A 24,544-nucleotide genomic window follows, 5' to 3' on the forward strand; every position below is an offset into this window, starting at 1 on the left:
CATATCCAATAACATATAAAAAGGAACAAACAGATATGGTGAAATATTGAATGGAAAGGGTGAACTTAAATTATGCAAGAATTAGACGTACAAGGTATTAGGATGAATTGGTTGTCATATGTGCAAATACATTCTAGATATGATAAAGATCTTAAAATAGAAGGCTTTTTTTTTTAACAAATTTTATTAATTTTTTTTAAAACACACACAAGCAAACAAAACATAGGATGTAGTAACATAAAATACCTTTTTCTAAGAAACACATAGAATATCTTATTTAAAAGCAAGATAATTCCAAATTATCACATTTCTATACAAACACAATTTAATATATATATTTATCTTATCTGTTCAACTTCATATCCTTTCCCAACTTCTCTTTACTGCTCCCTTTCCTTCTGTTTAATTGTATTTCTTTTGCCTTAAATTATATATATTCATTATATATAGTTTCATTAATTCTCTTCCAACATCCTTTCAAACATAAACAAACATTACACAAAACATAAATACATAAAACTTCTTTTTGGAAAGCGGCTTACCCCGGGTTAGATCTTTTTGTACAGACATAAATCAAATTCGTGCTCACATAATATACTATTTCATATCTTATTTAACATTCTATATTTTCTATATATTTTCTCTCTCCTATTCATTCTTTTAATTCTATTTTATTTATTTCATCTCAATTTAAATAATTATACTTGCATCTTTTGTCCGTTCTCTTTCAATCATCTATTTTTCCTTTCTTTCTAGTACAATATTTCTCCTGTAGCCACTGATTGAAGTATGACAACTTTTTATCTTTCCCCTAAATTTTACACTTAAAATAATACATACTTTCCATACTGATTCTGCTTCGTACATTCTAAGTACTACATTTCAAAATAATAAAACAAGGAAATAATATTAAATTTAGTAAGTAATAATAAAACCAAGAAAAAAGGAATATTGAGTTTATAATATAATAAGAGCAATATTTCATAGTAAATTAAACTCTATTATCAAATCTTAAACATTTTCATAGCTTCCCTTTAATGCATTATTAATTCATGTAATATTTTAATTTTCTAGTTCAATTTCAAATACTAATATCTACCATACAATCTTATGTACTTTTGCAGAATCATTTTTATAAAATTATATCTTACCCCTTGTTAGGGTTTGGGGATTAACCCCTAGAAGAGTATTGCAGCAGTAGTCAAGCCAGGAAGGGCCCAATGAGTATACACACACTGAACACAAACACTGTTTGTAGTTTAAATAGTTTTTAATCCAGTTAGAGTTTAAGCATTGTCATTCAGTCCATTAAGTCATTCACAGTATTTCCATCCAGTAAGACTCACTAGTATAGTCCAAGTTAAGAGTCCTTGCAATATCTTTATCAGCCGATAAAGATATCTTCTCCTCCTCCGGTTTCACTCTCCAGAGAAACAAACGCTGGATATTCAGCAAACAGTAGCAAACAATAACAGTTCAGTCACAGTAACTCACAGTCAGTAATCACAGTTAGTCGCAGCAGCACACAGTAACAGTTACAGCCAGACAGAGACAGACAGTCAGCAAGCTTTCCAGCTTCTAATGCTTCCTTATATTGTAACTTCTTACCGCACCCTTAATCGGCTAATTGCCTGCTGCATTGTGCTTAAAGTGATAAGCACTTAAACCATGATATCTAAGTTTTATATATTTATTCACCCAAACCATATTTGGTATCAATGTTATACCTAACATACTCCCCTTTTGGGTGAAATAAATATATAATACCTTTACAATCTTATCCCATATTTTTCACAACTCTCCTGGTGCTTACTGGCACCTTGGGCTTTAGTAAAATTATCAGCTAAATTGTCCTCCGACATACAGTACTCTAGCTGAATCATCTTACTTCTTACAGATTGTCTCACGTTTAGGTATCTTAGATCTGTATGCTTGCTCCTTGTTTTTACTCCAATATTTGTGGCCATTTGAATTGCTGCCTGATTATCTTCATGTATAATTATAGGATAATCTACAGTTATACCTATATCAATTAACATTTTTTTATACATTATTAACTCTGTACATAACAATGATAAACAGGAGAATTCTGCCTCCATAGTAGACAAACTTATATGCTGTTGTCTTATTGACTTCCAGCCTATTAATGTCTTACCCAGCATTATGGCTGTTCCTGAAGTCGACTTTCTAGTGTCTCTTTCTGATGCAAAGCTAGCATCTGCATAAGCACTCAAAATTAAATCACCCTTTGGTTCTAAATACAATGAATAATTCATTGTCTTTTTAAGATATCTTAATATCCTCTTAGCTGCAATCCAGTGTCTTTCACATGGTGCAGAATTGAATCTAGCCAACTGATTCACGCAGTACGAAATATCTGGTCTAGACCAATTACTAATATAACTCAAACTACCAATTAAAGATTGATAAATCACCTTATCAAACTCAGGGCTTTGTACATCAGTGTTGCTAAACTCCTGACTCATTGGAGTCTTAGCTGGCTTACAAAGCTCCATCTTGTAATCATTTAGTAATTTGCTTATCTTATCTTCCTGAGATATCTTAAAACCTTTCCGTGTTTTCTTTATATTCAAACCGAGATACTTCTTTATCTCCCCTAATTGCTTGATCTTTATTCTCTTTCCTAATGATGCTATTATTTTATTTGCTTCATCATTAGTTTCAGTTATCAAAGCAATATCATCTGTGAATAGTAATAATAATGATACTTTCCCATTTGTCTCCCTCTTAAACAGACATGGATCGGCTAAACCAGCTTTAAATCCTATATTGTTAAGTTCCTTTACAATATACTGGTTCCATTCATAGCCTGATTGTTTAAGACCATAAAGACTTTTCTTTAACAACCAATAATCATTATTATCCTTATTTTCACTTTTAATACCAACAGGCTTTTTCATATAAATAATATGTTTTAATGGGGCGTGCAAGTAAGCAGTTTCCACATCTAGATGGTTAACTATATAATTTTTACTAGCTGCCCACACTAAAGCTGCCCTCAAGGTTGCTGCCTTAAGACTAGGTGCAAACACCTCATCATAGTCATTAGCATTCTGCCTAAAACCTTGGGCTACTAACCTTGCCTTATGGATTAAATTACCATCTTTATCTATTTTTACCTTAAATATCCATTTGCAGCCAATGGATTTCTTTCCTACAGGTAATTTGGCATTCTCAAACATCTTCATATCTCTTAATGAATTCAGTTCCTTATTCATTGCTGCATACCATCTTTCTTTTTCCTTATTAGGATACTTTTTTATTTCTTCTACAGAATTAGGAACTTCATTAATCTGGCACACTGTGTTAGCCTGGTACCTATCAGGCGGTCTAGATATACGTGTAGTTCTTCTGGGAATTACAGGGCTTACAGGAGGACTTTGATGAACTACTACCTGTTCATCTTCCTCATCCTGTTCAGCTATTGAATCTGTTTCTTCCTTTATGGGCACTATTTCATCCTGTATTTGACTCTTTACTTTATTTTTAAAGTTACAGGGATAACTAATGGGATTTCTATAGGATTCAATAATTACATCTTTATTGGCATCCTGTACTAATTTTTCCCATCCTTCATGTTCTAGAAATTGGGCACTAGCACTACATAACACTTTAGATGTGCCTTTCTCCCAAAATCTATATGCCCTATGGTTTGCCTGATAACCAACGAAGAAAAATCTTTTAGCTCTATGTTGCCCTTTTTTTCTGAGTTGTGCAGGAATATGCACCCATGCTGGTGCACCAAATGTGTGCAGGTAACTTAGATCAGGTTTCCTGCCATGCCACCTGGTAAATGGAATTTCACCTGTCGTTGTATTAACAACGTTGTTCAATATGTTATTAGCACACATTGTAGCCTCCCCCCACAAAGAATCAGGTAACCCAGAATCATTTAACATTGTTCTAACCATTGCCTGTAGTGTTTGGCCTCTTCTTTCAATAAAAGCATTATGTTCTGGCCTGTATGGAGCAGACTTCTTATGCTCTATTCCAGCTACCTTAAGTCTGTTCTGGAATTTGTTATTAATAAATTCCGTGCCATTATCTGTCACCAGGGTTATCAGTTGACGTTTAGACTTTCTTTCAGCAAACCTAAGCCAATTGAAAAAATGTTGATATGTTTCAGTTTTGCTTTTCATTAAATAGCAAAACCCATATCTAGAATAATGATCCATAATGCTCAGTATATATCTAGCACCCCCCATACTGGGTTTCTTTGTACCTATGATGTCTGCAAATACTACTTCTAAAGGTTCTTTTGTTTTGAAACCATTTAGCCTATTTGCAGGCAATACCTTGCTCTTATCTTCACAGCAAACATTACAACGCAAATATTTATCACAAGGTTTTAACCTTATTCCTTCAGATAACTCAACTGTACGTTTTAGCATTTTAAAATTTACATGCCCCAAACGCCTATGCAATAAATGGATACATTCATCATGAGGCTTTATATTATTAAATACAGTTTGAGCCTCCCCTTTCTTACTATTATCTAATACATATAATGTTCCATTTAAAGCTGCAGTTACCCTTTTGTTATCTTTTTCAATTATGCAATTATTATCTTTAAAAGTAATTACATAACCTAATTTATCTAATACCCTTACTGAAAGCAAATTAAACTTTAGTTGCGGTACATACAACATTTTTATATCCTGGTTTATGTACGGACAACGTGCAAAACCTTGACCTTTAGCTTTCAGGTTCCAGCCGTTAGCAAGAGATATATGTTGAGAACTTGTAGACATTTTTATAAATTTTGTCTTATCTCTTGTGATGCAGTGGGATGCGCCACTGTCAACCACCCATAAATTATTCTTCACATCAGAGTTGCTTAACGTGGCTAGTTCAAATACTTTCTTTGGCTTTTTTACATTCTGGCTTTTTCTCTTTTTGCAGAATCTTGCCAAATGTCCTCTGCCTCCACAATTAAAACACTTTTTAATTGTGTATGCCGTTGAAGATAAATTCTTTTCTTCCAGGTGCTTTACTTTGCTTTGCTGGTTTCTTTCAAGCTTTGAAGATAATTTCTCTTCTTTCTTATCTTCTCTCAGCTCGTCACGCTCACGCCTTCTTCTGGCTTCTTCTAGTAGCCTGCCTGTAATCTCGGTTAATGAGAGGCTTTCTTTTGGCAATACCTCTAACGAAGTCACATAGTCATCATAGCTTTGATCTAATGAAGATAATATTATGTAGACTTGTTGCAGTTCATTAAATATAAGCTCTTTTTCTTGCAAATCTTGAAAAATGCTCTTCATACAGTTTAAATGAACTAACATATCTCCATTCCTCTGAAGATGCGTTCGAAAAAGCTTCCGTGTAAGATTTATATGTGCTCCTACACTGTCCCGAACATAAATCTTCCTGAGGTTCTCCCAGCAGTTTGCAGCATTTTCTTCTCCACGAATATGGACAAGCTGCTGATCACATAGAGTCAGTCCTATGATGCATAAAGCCTGCTCATTCTTCAGTTTAAAGTCTTGTAACTTTTCGTTATCATCATCATTAGCAGGATCCCAGCTACTCACATCTGGTGGGTTTGCTATAATGTCCCACAAACCTTCTCTACGTAGAAGTAAACTACATTTCATTGACCATGAAACATAGTTTGTTCCATCCAGCCTGGATATCATGGACAGTTGTGACAAATTTACTTGTGCCATTACTCTTCAGATATTTTGACTATTTTAAACTAATTAAAACAGTTTGTTTTTACAGTAATGTGCAACTCACACCAACTCTCTCTGCTATATCCTGGTTAGTTAGACTATGCTGCTGGGCCCATAACCAATGTTAGGGTTTGGGGATTAACCCCTAGAAGAGTATTGCAGCAGTAGTCAAGCCAGGAAGGGCCCAATGAGTATACACACACTGAACACAAACACTGTTTGTAGTTTAAATAGTTTTTAATCCAGTTAGAGTTTAAGCATTGTCATTCAGTCCATTAAGTCATTCACAGTATTTCCATCCAGTAAGACTCACTAGTATAGTCCAAGTTAAGAGTCCTTGCAATATCTTTATCAGCCGATAAAGATATCTTCTCCTCCTCCGGTTTCACTCTCCAGAGAAACAAACGCTGGATATTCAGCAACAGTAGCAAACAATAACAGTTCAGTCACAGTAACTCACAGTCAGTAATCACAGTTAGTCGCAGCAGCACACAGTAACAGTTACAGCCAGACAGAGACAGACAGTCAGCAAGCTTTCCAGCTTCTAATGCTTCCTTATATTGTAACTTCTTACCGCACCCTTAATCGGCTAATTGCCTGCTGCATTGTGCTTAAAGTGATAAGCACTTAAACCATGATATCTAAGTTTTATATATTTATTCACCCAAACCATATTTGGTATCAATGTTATACCTAACACCCCTTATCTCTGAAAAAAACCTGTTTTTAACATCTTGTTTAAAGCTTTTATGACTTCTCTTTCCTTTTTCCCTTCCTTTCTTATCAATTCTAGCTTTTTGACCCCCCCATCTCTCAAGTTTCACTCTCTTTATCTTCCCTCTCTGTTGTATTTCTCTTTTCTGTTGCTTTCTGACATCATATCGGTTTTTCATCTTATTTTTCTTTTTCTTGGTTGCTTTTTTAAGTCCTGAATTCACCATTTCTTTACCCCCCTTACGCTTTTGTTCCTCCACTAAAAGTATTTGTCCATTAAAGATGGCTTCTTCTTCTTGGTCCCAGTCTTCCTGTCGCTGTTGTATTTCTTGATAGGTAGAAATCGCCATTTCTAAAAAGTGGAAAATAGATCCAGAAGAGCCCATGCCTTCCTGTTCCTCTTCTTTCAATTTTTGAAATTCCATTTGTAAATCTTCAAAAGATAATGCCATTTTTTCCCTTTTTTAAAAGCAACCCAAATATCTTTAATCTCTCAAAAAATAGTTCACAAAGATCCCAAAGTCACAAAGCAAACCAAATCAAAGCAGACAGTTCCATTTAGCACTTTCTTCTTTCTATATTTTCTCTTCCTAGGGTAGAATTCAAATACACAGTTCCAAAGTAATCTTCTAGAAGTCGTACCTTTTATTTCTGATCTTATAAACTCAAAGCAGACTCCTTCAGTACAATCTTAAAATAAATCTTTACCTCTTCCCTTCCACTTATAGCAAATAAAAAGAATTTTAAGTTTTTAATTCCAATGTCCAGAAAACCTTTATCCCCTTGGCTTTAAATTTCAAGTTTACCTTCTATGCCCAAGCAGGTTTTCCAGATTTCCAACTGCTGTTTCTGTGGGAAGGGAGAGTGAAAGAAAGTAACTTTTCCTTTCAGCTTTTTTTTCGCCGCTTTTACAATCTTCCTTGGGAGACAATGTATCCTTCAAACGATTTAGTTTCCAGGGTATTTAAAAGCTTCTTCTAGTCCCGTTTCAGCCAAAACTTTCACCTTCAGCTGCTTCCTCCAGCACAAATCTTACCCGGCTGCAGGCTTCTTTGTGGCAGCCATTGCTGACCGCCGCTCCACCGCCTTGGGAAAAAGGGGTTTTGCCGGCTGAGGAGGGGGTTTGCGATACCCCCAAACCCAAATCCGGATCCCCTCTCTCTTCGGCTGCCTCTATGGGACAGCCCTATCCTCCGGATCCATCTGGATCGGAGGAACCTCGGCAGTGAGCGCAGCAGGAATCGCGGAGGATCGCGAATTCCTGCCGCCGCCGAAGCCTTGCAAAACCGGAAGCCCAAAATAGAAGGCTTTTGTTAGGCATCCAGAATTGTCCATTGTAATCAATCACTCCGAGAGAAGTATAATCTCCAACTGATTTATTAGGAACAGTTCTGGTACTTCTACTGAATTTCCAAACTGAAAGTCATTTTCAGCACGTTTCACAAAATCCACCTTCTTTCCTCCCACTTCTTACACTTCATTAATTACGAGAACCAATTATCTGCAGCTGGAATTTTTTAATGCGACATACAAAATAACCTTGAACTTTCCAACTCCTCCACTCCCCCTTTGCATTCCTTATAACAATCTTGGCAGCTGAATCTCAGAGTTGACAGCTTTTATGATAAACTGACTGATTTAGACAAAATTTTGACAGGTACTGATGAAAAGGTGATTAAAAAACTATATGGATATTTACTAGAGGTTAAGCTAGAAGAAGAGCAAGTTAAAGAAACAATGATTGCTTGGGGAAAATTTTTTGGATATGGGATTGATTTAGAGAAATGGCAAAAATTGTGGTCTCAAAATTACAAAATGACAATGTCAACAGCATATGATAAGGTATATTATAATAAGGTATAATAATAAGGTATACATATATATTAGCTTGATAATATGAGAATTTATACAAACTGTAAGTGAGGACTATGGAGAGGATGCACAAAAGATTTGTAACCAACCGACACACTGTATGCATGTAACTAGAAGATGGTTTTATGTTTTATGTTTTGTTTGTGTATGTTTGTGTAAAATAAAAATTCTTTTTAAAAAAAGGTTGACTCAGTGTTTCATCCTTCTGAGGTGGGTAAAATGAGGACTCAGATTGTTGGGGGCAATATGCTGACTCTGTAAACTGCTTAGAGAGGGCTGTAAAGCACTGTAAAGTGGTATATAAGTCTAAATGCTATTGCTATTTTCTTTCCTCTTTCACTTTCTCCTTCCCTGTCCCTTCTTGATGCTCAAATGCAAAAGGGGAAACATTTCTTGATGCCTCCTTGCTGTGATCAAATGCCACTTTTGCTAGTAGTTTGTGGCCACTTAAAGACTGAGAACAAACCAGGCTCAATTTACAAACAACAAAGTGCATTTAGTGAGGGCATTTAGTGGCTGTACTGTGATAGCTGATCAGAGCTCCTCTGTTTTTTATGTGCAATATCTTTAGCATTTAGGATCAGAGGTAAGTTAATTGCTTTTCTATTAATACATAATCCTTAAAAGGGCTCTCCTGTAGGGACCCTGTCATGGTCTAATTCAGACTGGAAATATAGCAAAGGAAAATATTTTTCCCCACTCTGCTTTGTGCTGTTTTCCCCACTGGAAATGGGTGTTTGCAACACACAAGGAGGGGATACTTTCCTCAGAGCTCACAATTCAAGATTGCTTTCTCCTTCGAACTGGGGCATCTCCAACCAAGTTGCCACTCCTCCCTCCCTCCTTCTCTTTTTTTTTAATGGCCCAGTTGGTGAATCCAGAAAAAGAAACTCATGGGACATTATTTTATCAAGAGCATAAAACTTTTTATTTATTTATTTATTATTTTATTTGTTTCAAAAATACATATTTATTTACATGTTAATAGTATTGTATCAAGCGTTACATATATTTACAATTCTTTTCCATATCAAGCCTTGTTTCTCTTCTCTAACAATATATACAACATTTCCCATACATCATAAAACTCAGGCTCCTCTTTACCTATCAGTTTCCTCATAAGCCTATCTATCTCGGCACAAGTATTTTGTTTATTACCATGTTCTCAGAGGATACCTCATCTAATTTCCAGCTCTGGGCATAAGCAATTCTTGCCACTGTTATTATATGTTGTATGATGTATTGGATATGATTCTTTAAAATTCCTTTAATTATTCCCAATAAAAATGTTTCTGGTTTCAATCCAATATCATACCCTGTAATTTCTTGTATCCATTTTCTCAATTTTTCCCAGTATTTTTTAGCATTGGGGTATTGCCACCACATATGATAGTATGTTCCATCTATGAGCTTACTATAAGATATTAGCATACTTACCTGTGATTGGTTAATCTGTGGAAAAGGAAAATTGAACAGTCGTCACTGGCTGAAGCTGCGGACAGCTCCACTGTAAAAGGGGCTACCGCGGCTTGAGTTGCTCACTTCCTGTTGAGACAAAATAAAGAGTTTTAACTGATCTGATCGTCCTGTGTCTTCCTTCACCCACGACTTAACACAGGCAACGAAGGTGGGATATTGAGACAAAGGACCAGATCAACCAAGGACCATGTGGTGGCAGCGGCCATAACACCGGATCAGCGACCGGAACAATGTCGGGATCTAACACGCCACCAGCATGATTTGATCTGACTACAGAGGACTGGGAATAATACGACCAATTCCACATGTTCCTGGAAGGGAGCGACCTACTTAACATATCAGAGCAAAGGAAACGAGCCGTTTTCCTCACACACTGCGGCCCCACCATTTTCAAAATGGCCAAAGCATTGTCCTCGTCCAATGAACTGAAGACTTGAATGACTTGGCCAGACTTGGAAAGGATCCTGAGAGCACACTATATGCCCCAGGTGTCCTGTTTGGTGAAATGGCATGAATTCTACTGGAGAGACCAGAAGGAAGGGGAGACCATCAGTGATTTCATAATAAACCTGTGGGACATTGCTGGAGCCTGCGAATTCTTCAACGTGGACGAAGTGATGAGGGATCACCTGGTCCTAGGACTCCGAGACCTAACTCTTCAGAGCCGGCTGCTTACCAAACCCAAGATAACTGTTAGTGTTTGGGGATAAACCCCTAGCAGAGTATGCAGCAGCAGTCAAGCCAGACAGCCAAATGAGAGATGAAGGGTTTTAGAGTATACACACACTGAACACAAACACTGTTTGTAGTTTAAATAGTTTTTAATCCAGTTAGAGTTTAAGCATTGTCAATCAGTCCGTATGTCATTCACAATATATCCATTCAGTAAGACTCACTAACTCAGTCCAGGTAATAGTCCTTACTATATCTTTATCAGCTGATAAAGATATCTTCTCCTCCTCCGATGCTTTTCTCCAGAGGATAACGCTGGATATTCAGTAGTACGATCAAACAGTAGACAGTCGCAGTAAAACAGTAATAAACAGTTGTATCCAGCAGTAAACAGCAGTAAACAGTAAACAGTAAAGCACTATGCAGTAGGCAGTAATCAGTAAGCTTTTCAGCTTTCTCCTGCTTCCTCTTATTGCAGTTTCTAACCGCACCCTTAATTGGCTAATTACATTCAGTGTGGTGCTTAAAGTTACAAACACTTAAACTATGATACCTTAGTTTATATATTTATCCATCCAAACCTTGTTGGGTATCAATGTTATACCCAACATTCTCCCCTTTTGGGTGATATAAATATATAATACCTTTACAATCTAACCCCATAGTTTTCACAACTCTCCTGGTGCTTCCTGGCACCTTGGGCTTTTGTAAAATTATCAGCTACATTGTCCTCCGACATGCAGTACTCCAGCTGTATCATTTTACTTCTCACAGATTGTCTAACGTTTAGGTACCTTAAATCTGTATGCTTGCTCCTAGTTTTGACTGCAATATTTGTGGCCATTTGAATTGCTGCCTGATTATCTTCATGTATAATTATAGGATAATTCACAGTTATGCCTATATCATTCATCATTTGCTTATACATAATCAATTCTGTACATAATAGCGATAAACAGGAGAATTCTGCCTCCATAGTTGACAAACTTATATGCTGTTGTCTTATTGACTTCCAACCTATTAATGTCTTACCCAGCATTATGGCTGTTCCTGAAGTCGACTTTCTTGTGTCTCTTTCTGATGCAAAACTAGCATCAGCATAAGCACTCAGAATGAGATCACCTTTTGGCTCTAGATACAATGAATAATTCATTGTCTTTTTAAGATATCTTAATATTCTTTTAGCTGCAATCCAGTGTCTTTCACTTGGTGCAGAATTGAAACGAGCTAACTGATTCACACTGTACGATATGTCTGGTCTAGACCAATTGCTAATATAAGACAAACTACCTATTAATGATTGATAAATTACCTTATCAAATCCCGGGCTTTGTGCATCAGTGTTGCTAAACTCCTGACTCATTGGAGTCTTAGCCAGCTTACAAAGCTCCATTTTATAATCTATTAGCAATTTGCATATCTTATCTTCCTGAGATATCTTAAAGCCCTTCTGTGTTTTCTGTATATTTAAACCGAGATATTTTTTTCCCCCCTAATTGCTTAATCTTTATTTTCTTTCCTAATGATGTTCTTATTTTATTGGCCTCATCATTAGTTTCAGTAATTAATGCAATATCATCAGTGAACAATAATAATAATGATATTTTCCCATTTGTCTCCCTCTTAAATAGACATGGATCGGCTAACCCAGCTTTGAATCCTATATTGTTTAGTTCCTTTACAATATACTGGTTCCATTCATAGCCTGATTGTTTAAGACCATAGAGCAGGGGTGGGCAAACTACGGCCCGGGGGCCACATCCGGCCCGTTGGTCTGTCCAATGCGGCCCGCCCCTGAAAAAAAATCACTGCCATTGGTCTGTCCAATCCGGCCCGCCCCTGAAAAAAAATCGCTGGGTGTGGCGTATTGCCCTGTGCCGCGTGGCCCCCAAAGCTGCAAAACAGTGCGGAGCGATCTAGGGGTAGGAAAGAAAAGAAATTTGCAAAGGCCTCGGCTGGGAGTTTGAAATCACCTTCGAGTGCGACCTCTCCGAAGGTGAGTCCCCGCCGATCCCCTTTTTTCCGGGGCTTCCAGGCTTAAACTTTGCAAAGGCAAAGCTTGCAGGCTGGAGCGTCTTCCCACCGAGGAGCGGGAAGGGTTCCACCCGGTGGGCGGGGCGGGCTGCTTGGAGCCACCTAAAGCTAGGCCGCTGCTGGTGGAGCCTTGCCCTGCCTTGGTGCCCCGTTTCCCGGCTTGGCGGTCCTGCTCGGGCGGCACTTTAAAAGCCTGCTCCCAGCACCCGAGCAACTTCCCAGCAACTTTCGGCTTCGTTTTAACTCGCGGGCGCCAGGCATGATATTCCGCTCTGAAAAAAATCGGGCCGGCCAAAGAGACCCCTGCCGCGTGCCGGGGAGTGCCCGCTGCTTTCCTCGCCGGGGCCGGGCGGCGGCGTGTTGCACGGAGGCTGGTCTGTGGCTGGCCCAGCTCCTTTTCCTGCCGCTCAGCGGCCTCCGCTCGCACCGCCCGGGCTCCGCTCAGGTATCCGGCTGGGGCTGTCAGGAGTTGCTACCGCCGGTGCAGCTCCATGCGGCTCCAGTCCCGCATTGCCTCGGGAAGGGAAAGGCAAAACCAGGAGCCGCTGCTGCCGTTGCAAAGCGCCGCCGCGGCTCTTCCTTTTTGCCTTTCCTTCCTGAGGCAACGCGGACTGGAGCGCTGTGAGCCGCGCCAGCAACTCCTGACTCGGGGCCTCCGAGAGGAGGGGAAGGAGGAGAAGAAGGGGTGGGGGGAAAGGAGGGGGCGATTCCCAAAAAAATCGGAATTCCAATTTTAATCGGTAGAATATCATGCCTGGGGTGCTCGCGCCTGGCCCCGAGCCGCGCGGCGGAGGGGAAGCCCGGCGGGCGGGCGTGCAGGCTGCTTGGAGGAGGTTCCGGGCTTCCTCTCCGCCAGGCGCGAGCACCGCGAGTTAAAGGAAGCCAAAGTTGCTGGGAAGTTGCTCGGGTTTCCGGGGCTTCCAGGGCTTTGCAAAGGCAAAGTTTGCAGACTGGAGCATCTTCCCGCCAAGGAGCGGGAAGGGTTCCGCCCGGTGGGCGGGCGGGCTGCTTAAACTTTGCTTGGGTGGTACTTTAAAAGCCTGCTCCCAGCACCCGAGCAACTTCCCAGCAACTTTTAACTCGCGGCGCTCACGCCTCGCCCGAGCCACACAGCAGCCCGCTCAAGCAGCCCGCCCCACCCGCCGGGCGGAACCCTTCCGCTCCTCGGCGGGAAGACGCTCCCGCCTGCAAACTGCCTTTGCAAAGCCCTGGAAGCCCGGAGCCGAGCAACTTCCCAGCAACTTTCGGCTTCCTTTTAACTCGCGGGCGCTCGCGCCTGGCCCCAAGCCGCGTGGCGGAGGGGAAGCCCGGCGGGCAGACTGCTTGGAGGAGGCTCCGGGCTTCCCCTCCGCCAGGCATGAGCGCCTGCGAGTTAAAAGGAAGCCGAAAGTTGCTGGGAAGTTGCTTGGGTTTCCGGGGCTTCCAGGCTTAAACTTTGCAAAGGCAAAGTTTGCAGGCTGGAGCGTCTTCCCACCGAGGAGCAGGAAGGGTTCCGCCCGGCGGGCGGGCGGGCTGCTTAAACTTTGCTCGGGCGGCACTTTAAAAGCCTGCTCCCAGCACCCGAGCAACTTCCCAGCAACTTTCGGCTTCCTTTTAACTCGTGGGCGCTCGCGCCTGGCCCCGAGCCGCGCGGCAGAGGGGAAGCCCAGCGGGCGGGCGAGCTGCTTGGAGGAGGCGACCCGGCGGTGCTCCGGCAGCAGCAACAGGCAGTTTCGCCCGGGCTCCGCTCAGGTGTCTGGCTGGGGCTGTGAGGAGTTGCTACCGCCAGCGCAGCTCCCTGCGGCTCCAGTCCCGCGTTGCCTTGGGAAGGAAAAGGCAAAACCAGGAGCCGCTGAGCCTGAGCCTCCGGTGCCGCTGCTCCCGTTGCAAAGCACCGCCGCGGCTCTTCCTTTTTGCCTTTCCCTTCCCGAGGCAACGCGGGACTGGAGCCGCGCCGGCGGTAGCAACTCCTGACTCAGGGGGCCTCCAAGGGAGGGGAAGGAGGAGAAGGGGGAAGGGTGGGGGGCGATTCCCAAAAATCTTGTGCTGACCCGGCCCGTCTGTCAAATTTTAAAAGTCAATGCGGCCCCCGAGCCAAAAAGTTTGCCCACCCCTGATCTAGAAGCAGGGAAACTGGTCTTCCAGTAGCTCCCAAATCCTCTTGGTCACTGACTGGACTGGACATTGTTTTCCCCTCCCCCTCTCCCTGATATTTGCTGGTCGTCCCCCATGCTGAGTGAACGCCCTTGGATTTCTCAATTTTAGCTACTGGTTTTTCTGAGATTTCTGCTGCTTGGGCTTCCTCTATTACTTCTTTTAAAGAGATGCTCTTTTTAGTTATCAGCTTCCTTTGCAATCTCAGGTCCCTCATTCCAACTACAATTCTATCTCTTAAAGTTATTTCCACATTTTCAAACTCACAACCTGCAGCAATATTTCGTAGGTTTGTAAGGTAATCATTTATGGTCTCACCTGGTTTCTGTTCTCTGCGGTAAAAGTCAAGTCGGTGAGCCAGTGACAATGCAGCGGGAGCATAATGTTCTTCTAACATCTTCTGTAATTATTTCCATTCCATTGTTTCCACATCTTTGGGAGCAGCTAGGGTTCTAGCCATTTTGTAGAGGCGATTTCCACAATATCCCAGGAATAGAGCTCTCTTCCTCTGTTCTTTTGCATCCTGCAGTGAATTTGCTTCTAAAAACATTCAAAATTGTCCCATGTACACAACCCAGTCATGCTTTTTTGGATCAAAAGGTTGAGCGTGGGTGGACATTCTGATGATCAGCACGGTGATAGCAGAATTCTGTTGTTAGAATTTTCCATCTTCGCCTTGTTTCCTTTGTTCTCTTCTAGAATCCCATCCTCGTCGCCAGTGTTAGATATGGGCTGGATTGAAGAGGCAGGATGGTAGAAGGAAAGGATTTCTTTATTTAGTTCTGACTGCTACCCGGTGTGCCTGCTGTTCTTTTTACAGGCTGCTGTCCACAATTTCAGCCACTGATGGCTGTTCATTTTCCCGCCTGGAAAATGAACCAATGGGGGAAGTCTGACATCACTGACTTTTCCCCATTGAATATCTAACAACCTTGGCCTATTTTGATAAAGAGGTGCGCTTGCGCATAGCACAGGAAAGAAGCATAAACAAGAAATTTCCCCCCCAACTTATACAGTTTATTCTCAAAACCGCCAGCTCACTTCCCACAACTATTTCACCCCTCCTCCCCACATTACTTACGACAGCTGAAAGATGCAAAGCAAAGGAAAGACATCTTGAAGGCTGACACTGAGAGTCTCTGGGTTTTATACCCTCTCTGGCTTTGAACTTCCTTGGGCACAGGAAGAGTATCCTGATTGGTTGCTGTCAGAGGTCATAGCTATCTTTGTAGGTTGTCCATGTTCTAAGTTTGGTTGAAACTTGGTGGGTGGTGCAATGAAGGTCAATTACATGGCTCTGCCTGAAGGAGGTAGATCTTTGTTATGTAGAATAGACTGGCCCAGGCCTTAATGGCTCATTAACAAAGGTGAGGGATATTTTGCCTTTTTAGTATATCCTAAAATATTTCATTTTTCTAGGAGAGTGGTGGCTTTTAACTTCCAACAACATAATGCAATGTTATGATGCTTTTATTAATAAAGTGGCACGTTCTTATGGATATAGAAAAAATATATCAGAAACTCCGTTCTCCCTCTATACCAGGGGTGGGCAAACTACGGCCCAGGGGCCACATCCGGCCTGTTGGTCTGTCCAATGCGGCCCGCCCCTGAAAAAAAATCACTGCCATTGGTCTGTCCAATCCGGCCCGCCCCTGAAAAAAAATCGCTGGGTGTGGCGTATTGCCCTGTGCCGCATGGCCCCCAAAGCTGCAAAACAGTGCGGAGCGATCTAGGGGTAGGAAAGAAAAGAAATTTGCAAAGGCCTCGGCTGGGAGTTCGAAATCACCTTCGAGTGCGACCTCTCCGAAGGTGAGTCCCCGCCGATCCCCTTTTTTCCGGGGCTTCCAGGCTTAAACTTTGCAAAGGCAAAGCTTGCAGGCTGGAGCGTCTTCCCGCCGAGGAGCGGGAAGGGTTCCACCCGGGGGCGGGCGGGCTGCTTGGAGCCACCTAAAGCTAGGCCGCTGCTGGTGGAGCCTTGCCCTGCCTTGGTGCCCGTTTCCCGGCTTGGCGGTCCTGCTCGGCGGCACTTTAAAAGCCTGCTCCCAGCACCCGAGCAACTTCCCAGCAACTTTCGGCTTCGTTTTAACTCGCGGGCGCCAGGCATGATATTCCGCTCTGAAAAATCGGGGCCGGCCAAAGAGACCCCCTGCCGCGTGCCCGGGAGTGCCCGCTGCTTTCCCTCGCCGGGGCGGGCGGCGGCGTGTTGCACGGAGGCTGGTCTGTGGCTGGCCCAGCTCCTTTTTCCTGCCGCTCAGCGGCCTCTGCTCGCACCGCCCGGGCTCCGCTCAGGTATCCGGCTGGGGCTGTCAGGAGTTGCTACCGCCGGTGCAGCTCCATGCGGCTCCAGTCCCGCATTGCCTCGGGAAGGGAAAGGCAAAACCAGGAGCCGCTGCTGCCGTTGCAAAGCGCCGCGCGGCTCTTCCTTTTGCCTTTCCTTCCTGAGGCAACGCGGACTGGAGCCACGCGGAGCCGCGCCAGCAACTCCTGACTCGGGGCCTCCGAGGGAGGGAAGGAGGAGAAGAAGGGGTGGGGGGAAAGGAGGGGGCGATTCCCAAAAAAATCGGAATTCCGATTTTAATCGGAAGAATATCATGCCTGGGGTGCTCGCGCCTGGCCCCGAGCCGCGCGGCGGAGGGGAAGCCCGGCGGGCGGGCGTGCAGGCTGCTTGGAGGAGGTTCTGGGCTTCCTCTCCGCCAGGCGCGAGCACCCGCGAGTTAAAAGGAAGCCGAAAGTTGCTGGGAAGTTGCTCGGGTTTCCGGGGCTTCCAGGGCTTTGCAAAGGCAAAGTTTGCAGACTGGAGCGTCTTCCCGCCAAGGAGCGGGAAGGGTTCCGCCCGGTGGGCGGGCGGGCTGCTTAAACTTTGCTTGGGCGGCACTTTAAAAGTCTGCTCCCAGCACCCGAGCAACTTCCCAGCAACTTTTAACTCGCGGGCGCTCGCGCCTCGCCCGAGCTGCACAGCAGCCCGCTCCAAGCAGCCCGCCCGCCCGCCGGGCGAACCCTTCCGCTCCTCGGCGGGAAGACGCTCCCGCCTGCAAACTGCCTTTGCAAAGCCCTGGAAGCCCGAAACCCGAGCAACTTCCCAGCAACTTTCGGCTTCCTTTTAACTCGCGGGCGCTCGCGCCTGGCCCCAAGCCGCGTGGCGGAGGGAAGCCCGGCGGGCAGACTGCTTGGAGGAGGCTCTGGGCTTCCCCTCCGCCAGGCATGAGCGCCTGCGAGTTAAAAGGAAGCCGAAAGTTGCTGGGAAGTTGCTTGGGTTTCGGGGCTTCAGGCTTAAACTTTGCAAAGGCAAAGTTTGCAGGCTGGAGCGTCTTCCCACCGAGGAGCAGGAAGGGTTCCGCCCGGCGGGCGGGCGGGCTGCTTAAACTTTGCTCGGGCGGCACTTTAAAAGCCTGCTCCCAGCACCCGAGCAACTTCCCAGCAACTTTCGGCTTCCTTTTAACTCGCGGGCGCTCGCGCCTGGCCCCGAGCCGCGCGGCAGAGGGAAGCCCAGCGGGCGGGCGAGCTGCTTGGAGGAGCGACCGGCGGTGCTCCGGCAGCAGGAACAGGCAGTTTTGCCCGGGCTCCGCTCAGGTGTCTGGCTGGGGCTGTGAGGAGTTGCTACCGCCGGCGCAGCTCCCTGCGGCTCCAGTCCCGCGTTGCCTTGGGAAGGAAAAGGCAAAACCAGGAGCCGCTGAGCCTGAGCCTCCGGTGCCGCTGCTCCCGTTGCAAAGCACCGCCCGCGGCTCTTCCTTTTTGCCTTTCCCTTCCCGAGGCAACGCGGGACTGGAGCGCGTGAGCCGCGCCGGCGGTAGCAACTCCTGACTCAGGGGCCTCCAAGGGGAGGGGAAGGAGGAGAAGGGGGAAGGGTGGGGGGCGATTCCCAAAAAATCTTGTGCTGACCCGGCCCGTCTGTCAAATTTTAAAAGTCAATGCGGCCCCCGAGCCAAAAAGTTTGCCCACCCCTGCTCTATACCATGCTGTTCCACACGTCAGTTCATTGATTTTCCCGACAAGTTTGGTACTACAATAGCATCTCTTCCCAAGTCCTTCAGAAAGCTGATTTTGTCTTAGAAAGCTAGGGTTATCTTACTGATATCCTCTTCATTCGGGAAAGCCTTCGCTTGTCTAACTGTGCATGATTAAATAAATTGCAATTATTTGCATTTGTATCTATTGCTAGCCCATAAATAGGAACTGACAAAGCAGCCAAGATGTAAGTATTCAAAGTAAAAAAACAGAACTAAACTAAACCTAGCAAAGGACCTCAGAGAAGCAGGCCCCCACAGCAAACTTTATCAGAGTCAGACTCCAACCACCAATAGAGTTCCCAAAGTTTTAGCATATAGCAGGGCATGGGAATCTTCCCACGAACTGTTGTTTTGTTTGCAATGTAAGCCGTTTCGAGTGCTTATTGGTGAAGGGATAATAGTCAACAAAGTTGTCTCTCTATTTTTTATAGTTCTATAGTCGTGGTTTAGATGTTAAACCAATGACGTTTTGAGACAAAGGGCAAGGAAAAAAGGGCGGAATATCTTTTATTCCTGTTGCAGGAAAGAAGCGGCTTTTCCGCTTTTCCGCCACCATAACTCCGCCTCCGGCAGTGACATCATATGATGTCTGGCGGCAGATCTCCTTATTGCTATGTCGGCAACGCTCTCCCTGCGCGTAGTTGCAGAATGTAAGCAGAGTAGGGCTCGTGTTTGTGAGCTGCGACTACCGCATGGTCTCGTTGATTGCCCGGTCTTCATGCCTGTCGGCACGCAGGGAACCACGAAAGGACTCACCGCTTTGCAGCTAGATGCGCTGGGATGCCGCCTGTGCTTAGGCAACACCTATCATCTGGGCATGCGACCCGTAAGTCGAGCCTTCCGCATAGACTAGAGTTGTACCAGCACTCTTAGGGAGAAAACTAGAGTTCTGATGTAGATGTCTCGGACAACTGATTACTGGGACAGTTAGATTAGAATTCTTTATTGGCCACACAAGGAATTTGTCTTGGTGCAAATGCTCTTAGTATACATAAAAGAAAAGATGCATTCGTCAAGAGTCAAGAATCATAAGGTACAACTCTTAATAATAGTCATAATGTACAATAGGCAATCAAATCATACTAGGAAACAGTCAATAGTACAGAAACAATCAATATAGATCGTAAGGATACAAGTGACAAAGTTACAGTTATACAGTGACAAGTGGGAGGGAATAGGCAATAAGGAGTGAGGAGAAGATTAATAATAATAGGAGTGCAGACATTGTAAATAGTTGGACAGTGTTGAGGGAATTATTTGTTTACCAAAGTGATGGCATTTGGGAAAAAACTGTTCTTGTGTCTAGTGTGCAGTGCTCTATAGCGTCCTTTTGAGAGAAGGAGTTGAAACAGTTTATGTCCGGGATGTGAGGGGTCTGTAAATATTTTCACAGGCCTCTTTTTGACTGGTGTAGTATGTAGGTCCCCGATGAAAGGGAGGTTGGTAGTAATTGTTTTTCTGCAGTCCTAGTTTTAACCTATGTACTATATAACTTTTTAGCAGTGTGATATGTGACAGTATTCCCAGGACATTTACAATATTTGTTCCAGAGAGGACAACCCAAACCAGCCCTAAGCCACATGTTTGATTTGGAAGATTGAACTTTAGTTGGGGCTGGATTTTCATAACATACACCATCAAGTCATATTGTATGTTGCTTATTTATGTGTTTTACATTTTATAGAATCATTCAACTTTATTAAAATCATGGTTATTCAAACCATGGCTAATTATGTTCTTTGAATACAGCATATTTCTTTTGGTCTTAATCTGAGCTTCAATCTGAAATTAATGCCGAGTTATAGGATTGTTACTGATCAAATATCCCCTGGTTTTGCAACACGCTGAACCATAAATTAGCTACCCGTAAATTGGCTGTATTTAAATAATAAGGTAAAACCACAAATTCTGATTGTATTTGAGCTGTTTGTTGTATGAACTGACCTATTGCAGCTAGTTTATGGTTCATTCAAGAACCTAGGATATTTGATTATTTGTTTCAAAGTTTATCATGGAATAAGTATTTTATATGAATATAAAGCCATTCTCCTACCACTTTCTCACTGTAATATGAAGTTGATGAAATACAGTTATAGTAGAACTATTTAATAAATTAAATCAAGATAGAAAAAGTGCTAATTCCTCTATTTCCTGCTTGTTCACTGCCTTATATTTGGTTTATAGGGGTTTATGCCGAAAAGATTTAGCAAAAACATCACTAATGACTGAAATATCTAGTATGTACAGTTGTCAGGTGTGAAAGACCAGGTCCACATATAAAGGTCTAATTAAATATTGCCTCTAGATAAGATGGGTTGCTCACAAATCTAAAATAAAATAAATTTATTGATTTATTGCTAAACACCTATGCACAGGCTTCACAATTAACAGCAGGCACCTGCTTGGAGTTAGTTAAGGATCCATAGAATCCAGTGAAATATTATGGACATAATATACTTTGACTTCAGCAAGGCATTCGACAAAGTACACCACAACCTACTTCTTGATAAGCTAGACAAAAGTGGGATAGATCAGGGTCGCCAACCTTTTGGACCTCAGGGACCACCAAACTCATAATTTTAAATCCCGCGGACCACTAATATGAATTTTGACTGACGGTGGCTTGCTGACATTGGTGAGAGAGAGAGAGAGAGTGAGAGATCCGATCTAACCCCGGCTGGTGGTGATATTCCTTCTCTCTCTCTCTCTCTCTCTCTCTCTCTCTCTCTCTCTCTCTCTCTCTCTCTCACACACACACACACACACACACACGTCCCTCACACACCCCCACCCACTCCAAGGCAGCCACATTCCTAACCTGCTTTTCAGCTCCATTCTCAGGGAGAGAGAAACAGAGAGATTCTATTCTGCGATCGGTAGGAAATGTGGTGGGAAATTTTCTGTCTACAGAGACCCTAGGAAAGGCTTGCATCGGAATAACATGAGGTAGTGAGGGGAAAAAGTCTGCAGGAAAATTCCCCACCCCGTTTTCCTACCGATCAATCGTTCTTTGTTTGGGATCGCAGGATACCATTTCCAGCTCCGTTTTCAAGGGGGGGGGGGGAGAGATTTTTTGCTTTATGCAAGGAAAGCAGCAGAAGCAACAGAAGTCTTTCTTTCTCTCCCCCCAAACTCCGCCAGAAATGAGTCTTTGATGGCACAGCCTCTTGGATCAGGATGCCTTGCAGGGTCCCAAAGACTAATTTCTGAGGAGTTTGGGGGAGAGAAAGACTTTTGCTGCTTTCCTTGCATGCAGCCAAAAGCAGAAAAAGAAAGAAGTGAAAAGAAGCAGCCCGGTGGCAGGCAAGTCCCCCCCCCCCCCCGCCCTTTCCCCCTCCTCGCACTACCTCGTGTTATTCCCATGCAAGCCTTGTGTTCTCATGGGCCATGTGGGCAGCTCAGCCTTGTGTTCCCGCACAGCCTGGATTAATTGTTTTGGGGGGGTGCTCTGGGGGTGACATTTCTCTGCAGACCACCAAAATTTTCTCACGGATCACCAGTGGGCTGCAGACCACCAGTTGGCAAACACTGGGATAGATAGCATCACTATCAGATTTGTAACTAGCTGACAAACCGTATTCAAAAAGTAGTCCTTAATGGTACTACATCTACATGAGAGGAGGTAAGCAGTGGGGGACCACAAGGTTCTGTCCTAGTCCCAATACACTTCAATATCTTCATAAATGACTTAGATGAAGGAATAGAAGGGGAATTTACCAAATTTGCGGATGAAACTAAACTGGCAGGAATAGCCAACACCCTAGATGATAGGCTCAAGATCCAGACTTGAACACTGCACCCTATCTAACAAAGTGAAATTCAATGTAAAGAAAAGTAAAGTCTTAGGCAGGAAAAATCAGAAGTATGTAGACTGGGTGAAACCAGGCTTAACAGCAGTAACTGTGAGAGGGATCTTGGAGTCTTAGTGGACAACCAATTAAATATGAGCCAACAGTGTGTGGTGGCAGCCAGAAAAGCCAATGCAATCCTAAGTTGCATTAACACAAGGATACAATCAAGATCAAGGGAGGTACTAATACCTCTCTATAAAGCCTTAGTAAGACCATACCTAGAGTACTGCATCCCGGCTTTGTCACCACACTATAAAAAAGATGTTGAGACTCTAGAAAGAGTGCAGAGAGGAGCAACTAGGGTGATTAGGGGACAGGAGAAAGAAAACATATGAAGAACGGTTACAGGAACTGGGCTTGGCTAGTCTAGTAAAGAGAAGGACCAGGGGAGACATGATAGCAGTTGTCCAATATTTGAGGGGCTGCCACAGAGAGGAGGGGTCAAGCTATTTTCCAAAGCACCTGAAGGCCAGACAAGAAATAATGAATGGAAACTGAACAAAGAGAGATTCAACCTGGAAATAAGGAGAACTTTTCTAACAGAACAATCAACAAATGGAACAGGTGCCTTCATCACTGGAAGTTTTCAAGAAGTGACTGGACTGCCATCTGTAAAAAATGGTGTAGGGTCTGCTTGGGCAGGGGGCTGGACTAGATGACCTTCAAGATCCCTTACAACTCTGTTAATCTGAATTCAGGGGGAGGGGGATTGTACATAGTGATTCTAAGCTGATTCCTCTTCTGACCCAAGTTCTGCCACTTCTCTTACAATAGCATAGCTAGCAAGATACCTGTCTCTTCATCAGATTTCTGTTCTTAAATGTTTTGGAATTGGTTAAGTTAATTTGCCTGTTGTACATCCCTTCATCATGTGTCCCTGTTTTGATTATGGCTTTTGCTTCCAATGAATGGACTGTAACTCAGTTAAAGAAATAATTGATTTGTATATTGTAGTTTCAAACACTTCATTAGCATCTTATGCTATATCACCTCTCTAAAGTAGAATCACTGTGTGTTGCAACTGATTATGAGCATTTGAGAATTACTTATCCAGGATTCGTAATAAGCATATAGCAAAGGTAACAAATAGAGCCAGAAATTTCTTGGTTTCTAGTTTAGTTTGATAACTACTTTATCATTTATCTCATGTAGCCTGTCTGTGTTTGGCCTCTAAAGCATACACAGAGATGTTATAATAGCACAAATAACCAGAGATTTATGTTTATTCCCATACCCTTTTGGGTTTGCATAAAATCACTGAATGTATAATGCATCTATCTTGGAACTACTTTAGCGTGAACTTGCCAAAATTGGCAAAATATAGCTTGATGTTGCATGTTTAGCTAATGATTTATTCATCAAGCCCAACATACTAAATTCATAGTGTGTAAGCAATAGTAAATGGGTTCATGCAACATGCTAAGGATCTTGGCACTAGTAATGCGATGGGTACTCATGACAATATTTCATGCTGTTCCAGGGACCAGAGCTTATCAAAAAAGCTAATGGACTCCATAGCTTTATGAACTGGCCAAGAAACCTTCTCACAGTGAGTATGACTGAGGAAGTTGTCTGTACCTGGAAAATCAACTCTTGCTATAATTGAGCTTTGCTATAGTTAAGAAGAATAGAAAACAGTGACCTATATCACAGATCCATATAAGTAAAAGCATAGTGTAAGCACATGCATGTATTGTTAAACTATGGAAGTGCTTGATAAACCAGATAATTCTTTTGTCTTTCCAAATGGTGAAAATATTTTTAGTACACTCTGCGTCCAATTAAAAAACACAGGAAAGCAGGACTGGCAAAATTTTGTTCATCATGTACAGTAATCACATGAAAATCTTTATGCATTCATTAAGTGCTTGACCCTGATCCTATGCATTTTTTCTTAAAAGCAAGTCTCGTTCTTTTCAATGGAATTTATTTATTTATTTGAATCCGGCTTTTACAAACAACTCAAGGCAATAAACATACCCAATATACCTTCCTCCTCCTACTTTCCCCACAACAACTCTGAGAGATGGGTTGGACTGAGAGAAAATGACTGGCCCAAGTTCACCCAGCTGGTTTTCATGGCTACAGC

At 43.2% G+C, this 24,544-nt stretch overlaps 1 protein-coding gene across 3 annotated transcripts in view; it reads left to right on the forward strand.

Moving 5' to 3' along the window:
- Window positions 1-19,162: 19,162 nt before the first annotated feature.
- The window catches only part of QTRT1 (queuine tRNA-ribosyltransferase catalytic subunit 1), a 51,931-nt gene continuing 46,549 nt past the window's right edge, over window positions 19,163-24,544 (forward strand). The window contains exons 1-2 of one of the 3 annotated variants that reach the window (XM_087947041.1): window positions 19,163-19,430; window positions 23,936-24,004. In XM_087947041.1, coding sequence (XP_087803167.1) covers window positions 19,218-19,430; window positions 23,936-24,004 — 282 coding nt within the window. In that variant the 5' untranslated portion in view covers window positions 19,163-19,217. The remainder of the gene's footprint in view (window positions 19,431-23,935; window positions 24,005-24,544) is intronic. The other 2 variants (XM_026688809.2, XM_087947040.1) reach the window with 2 other exon arrangements.

Source organism: Notechis scutatus, chromosome Z, assembly GCF_049901735.1.
Source record: "Notechis scutatus isolate UNSWTSFEM ecotype Mainland chromosome Z, rNotScu1.2, whole genome shotgun sequence".
Taxonomy (NCBI): Eukaryota; Metazoa; Chordata; class Lepidosauria; order Squamata; family Elapidae; genus Notechis; species Notechis scutatus.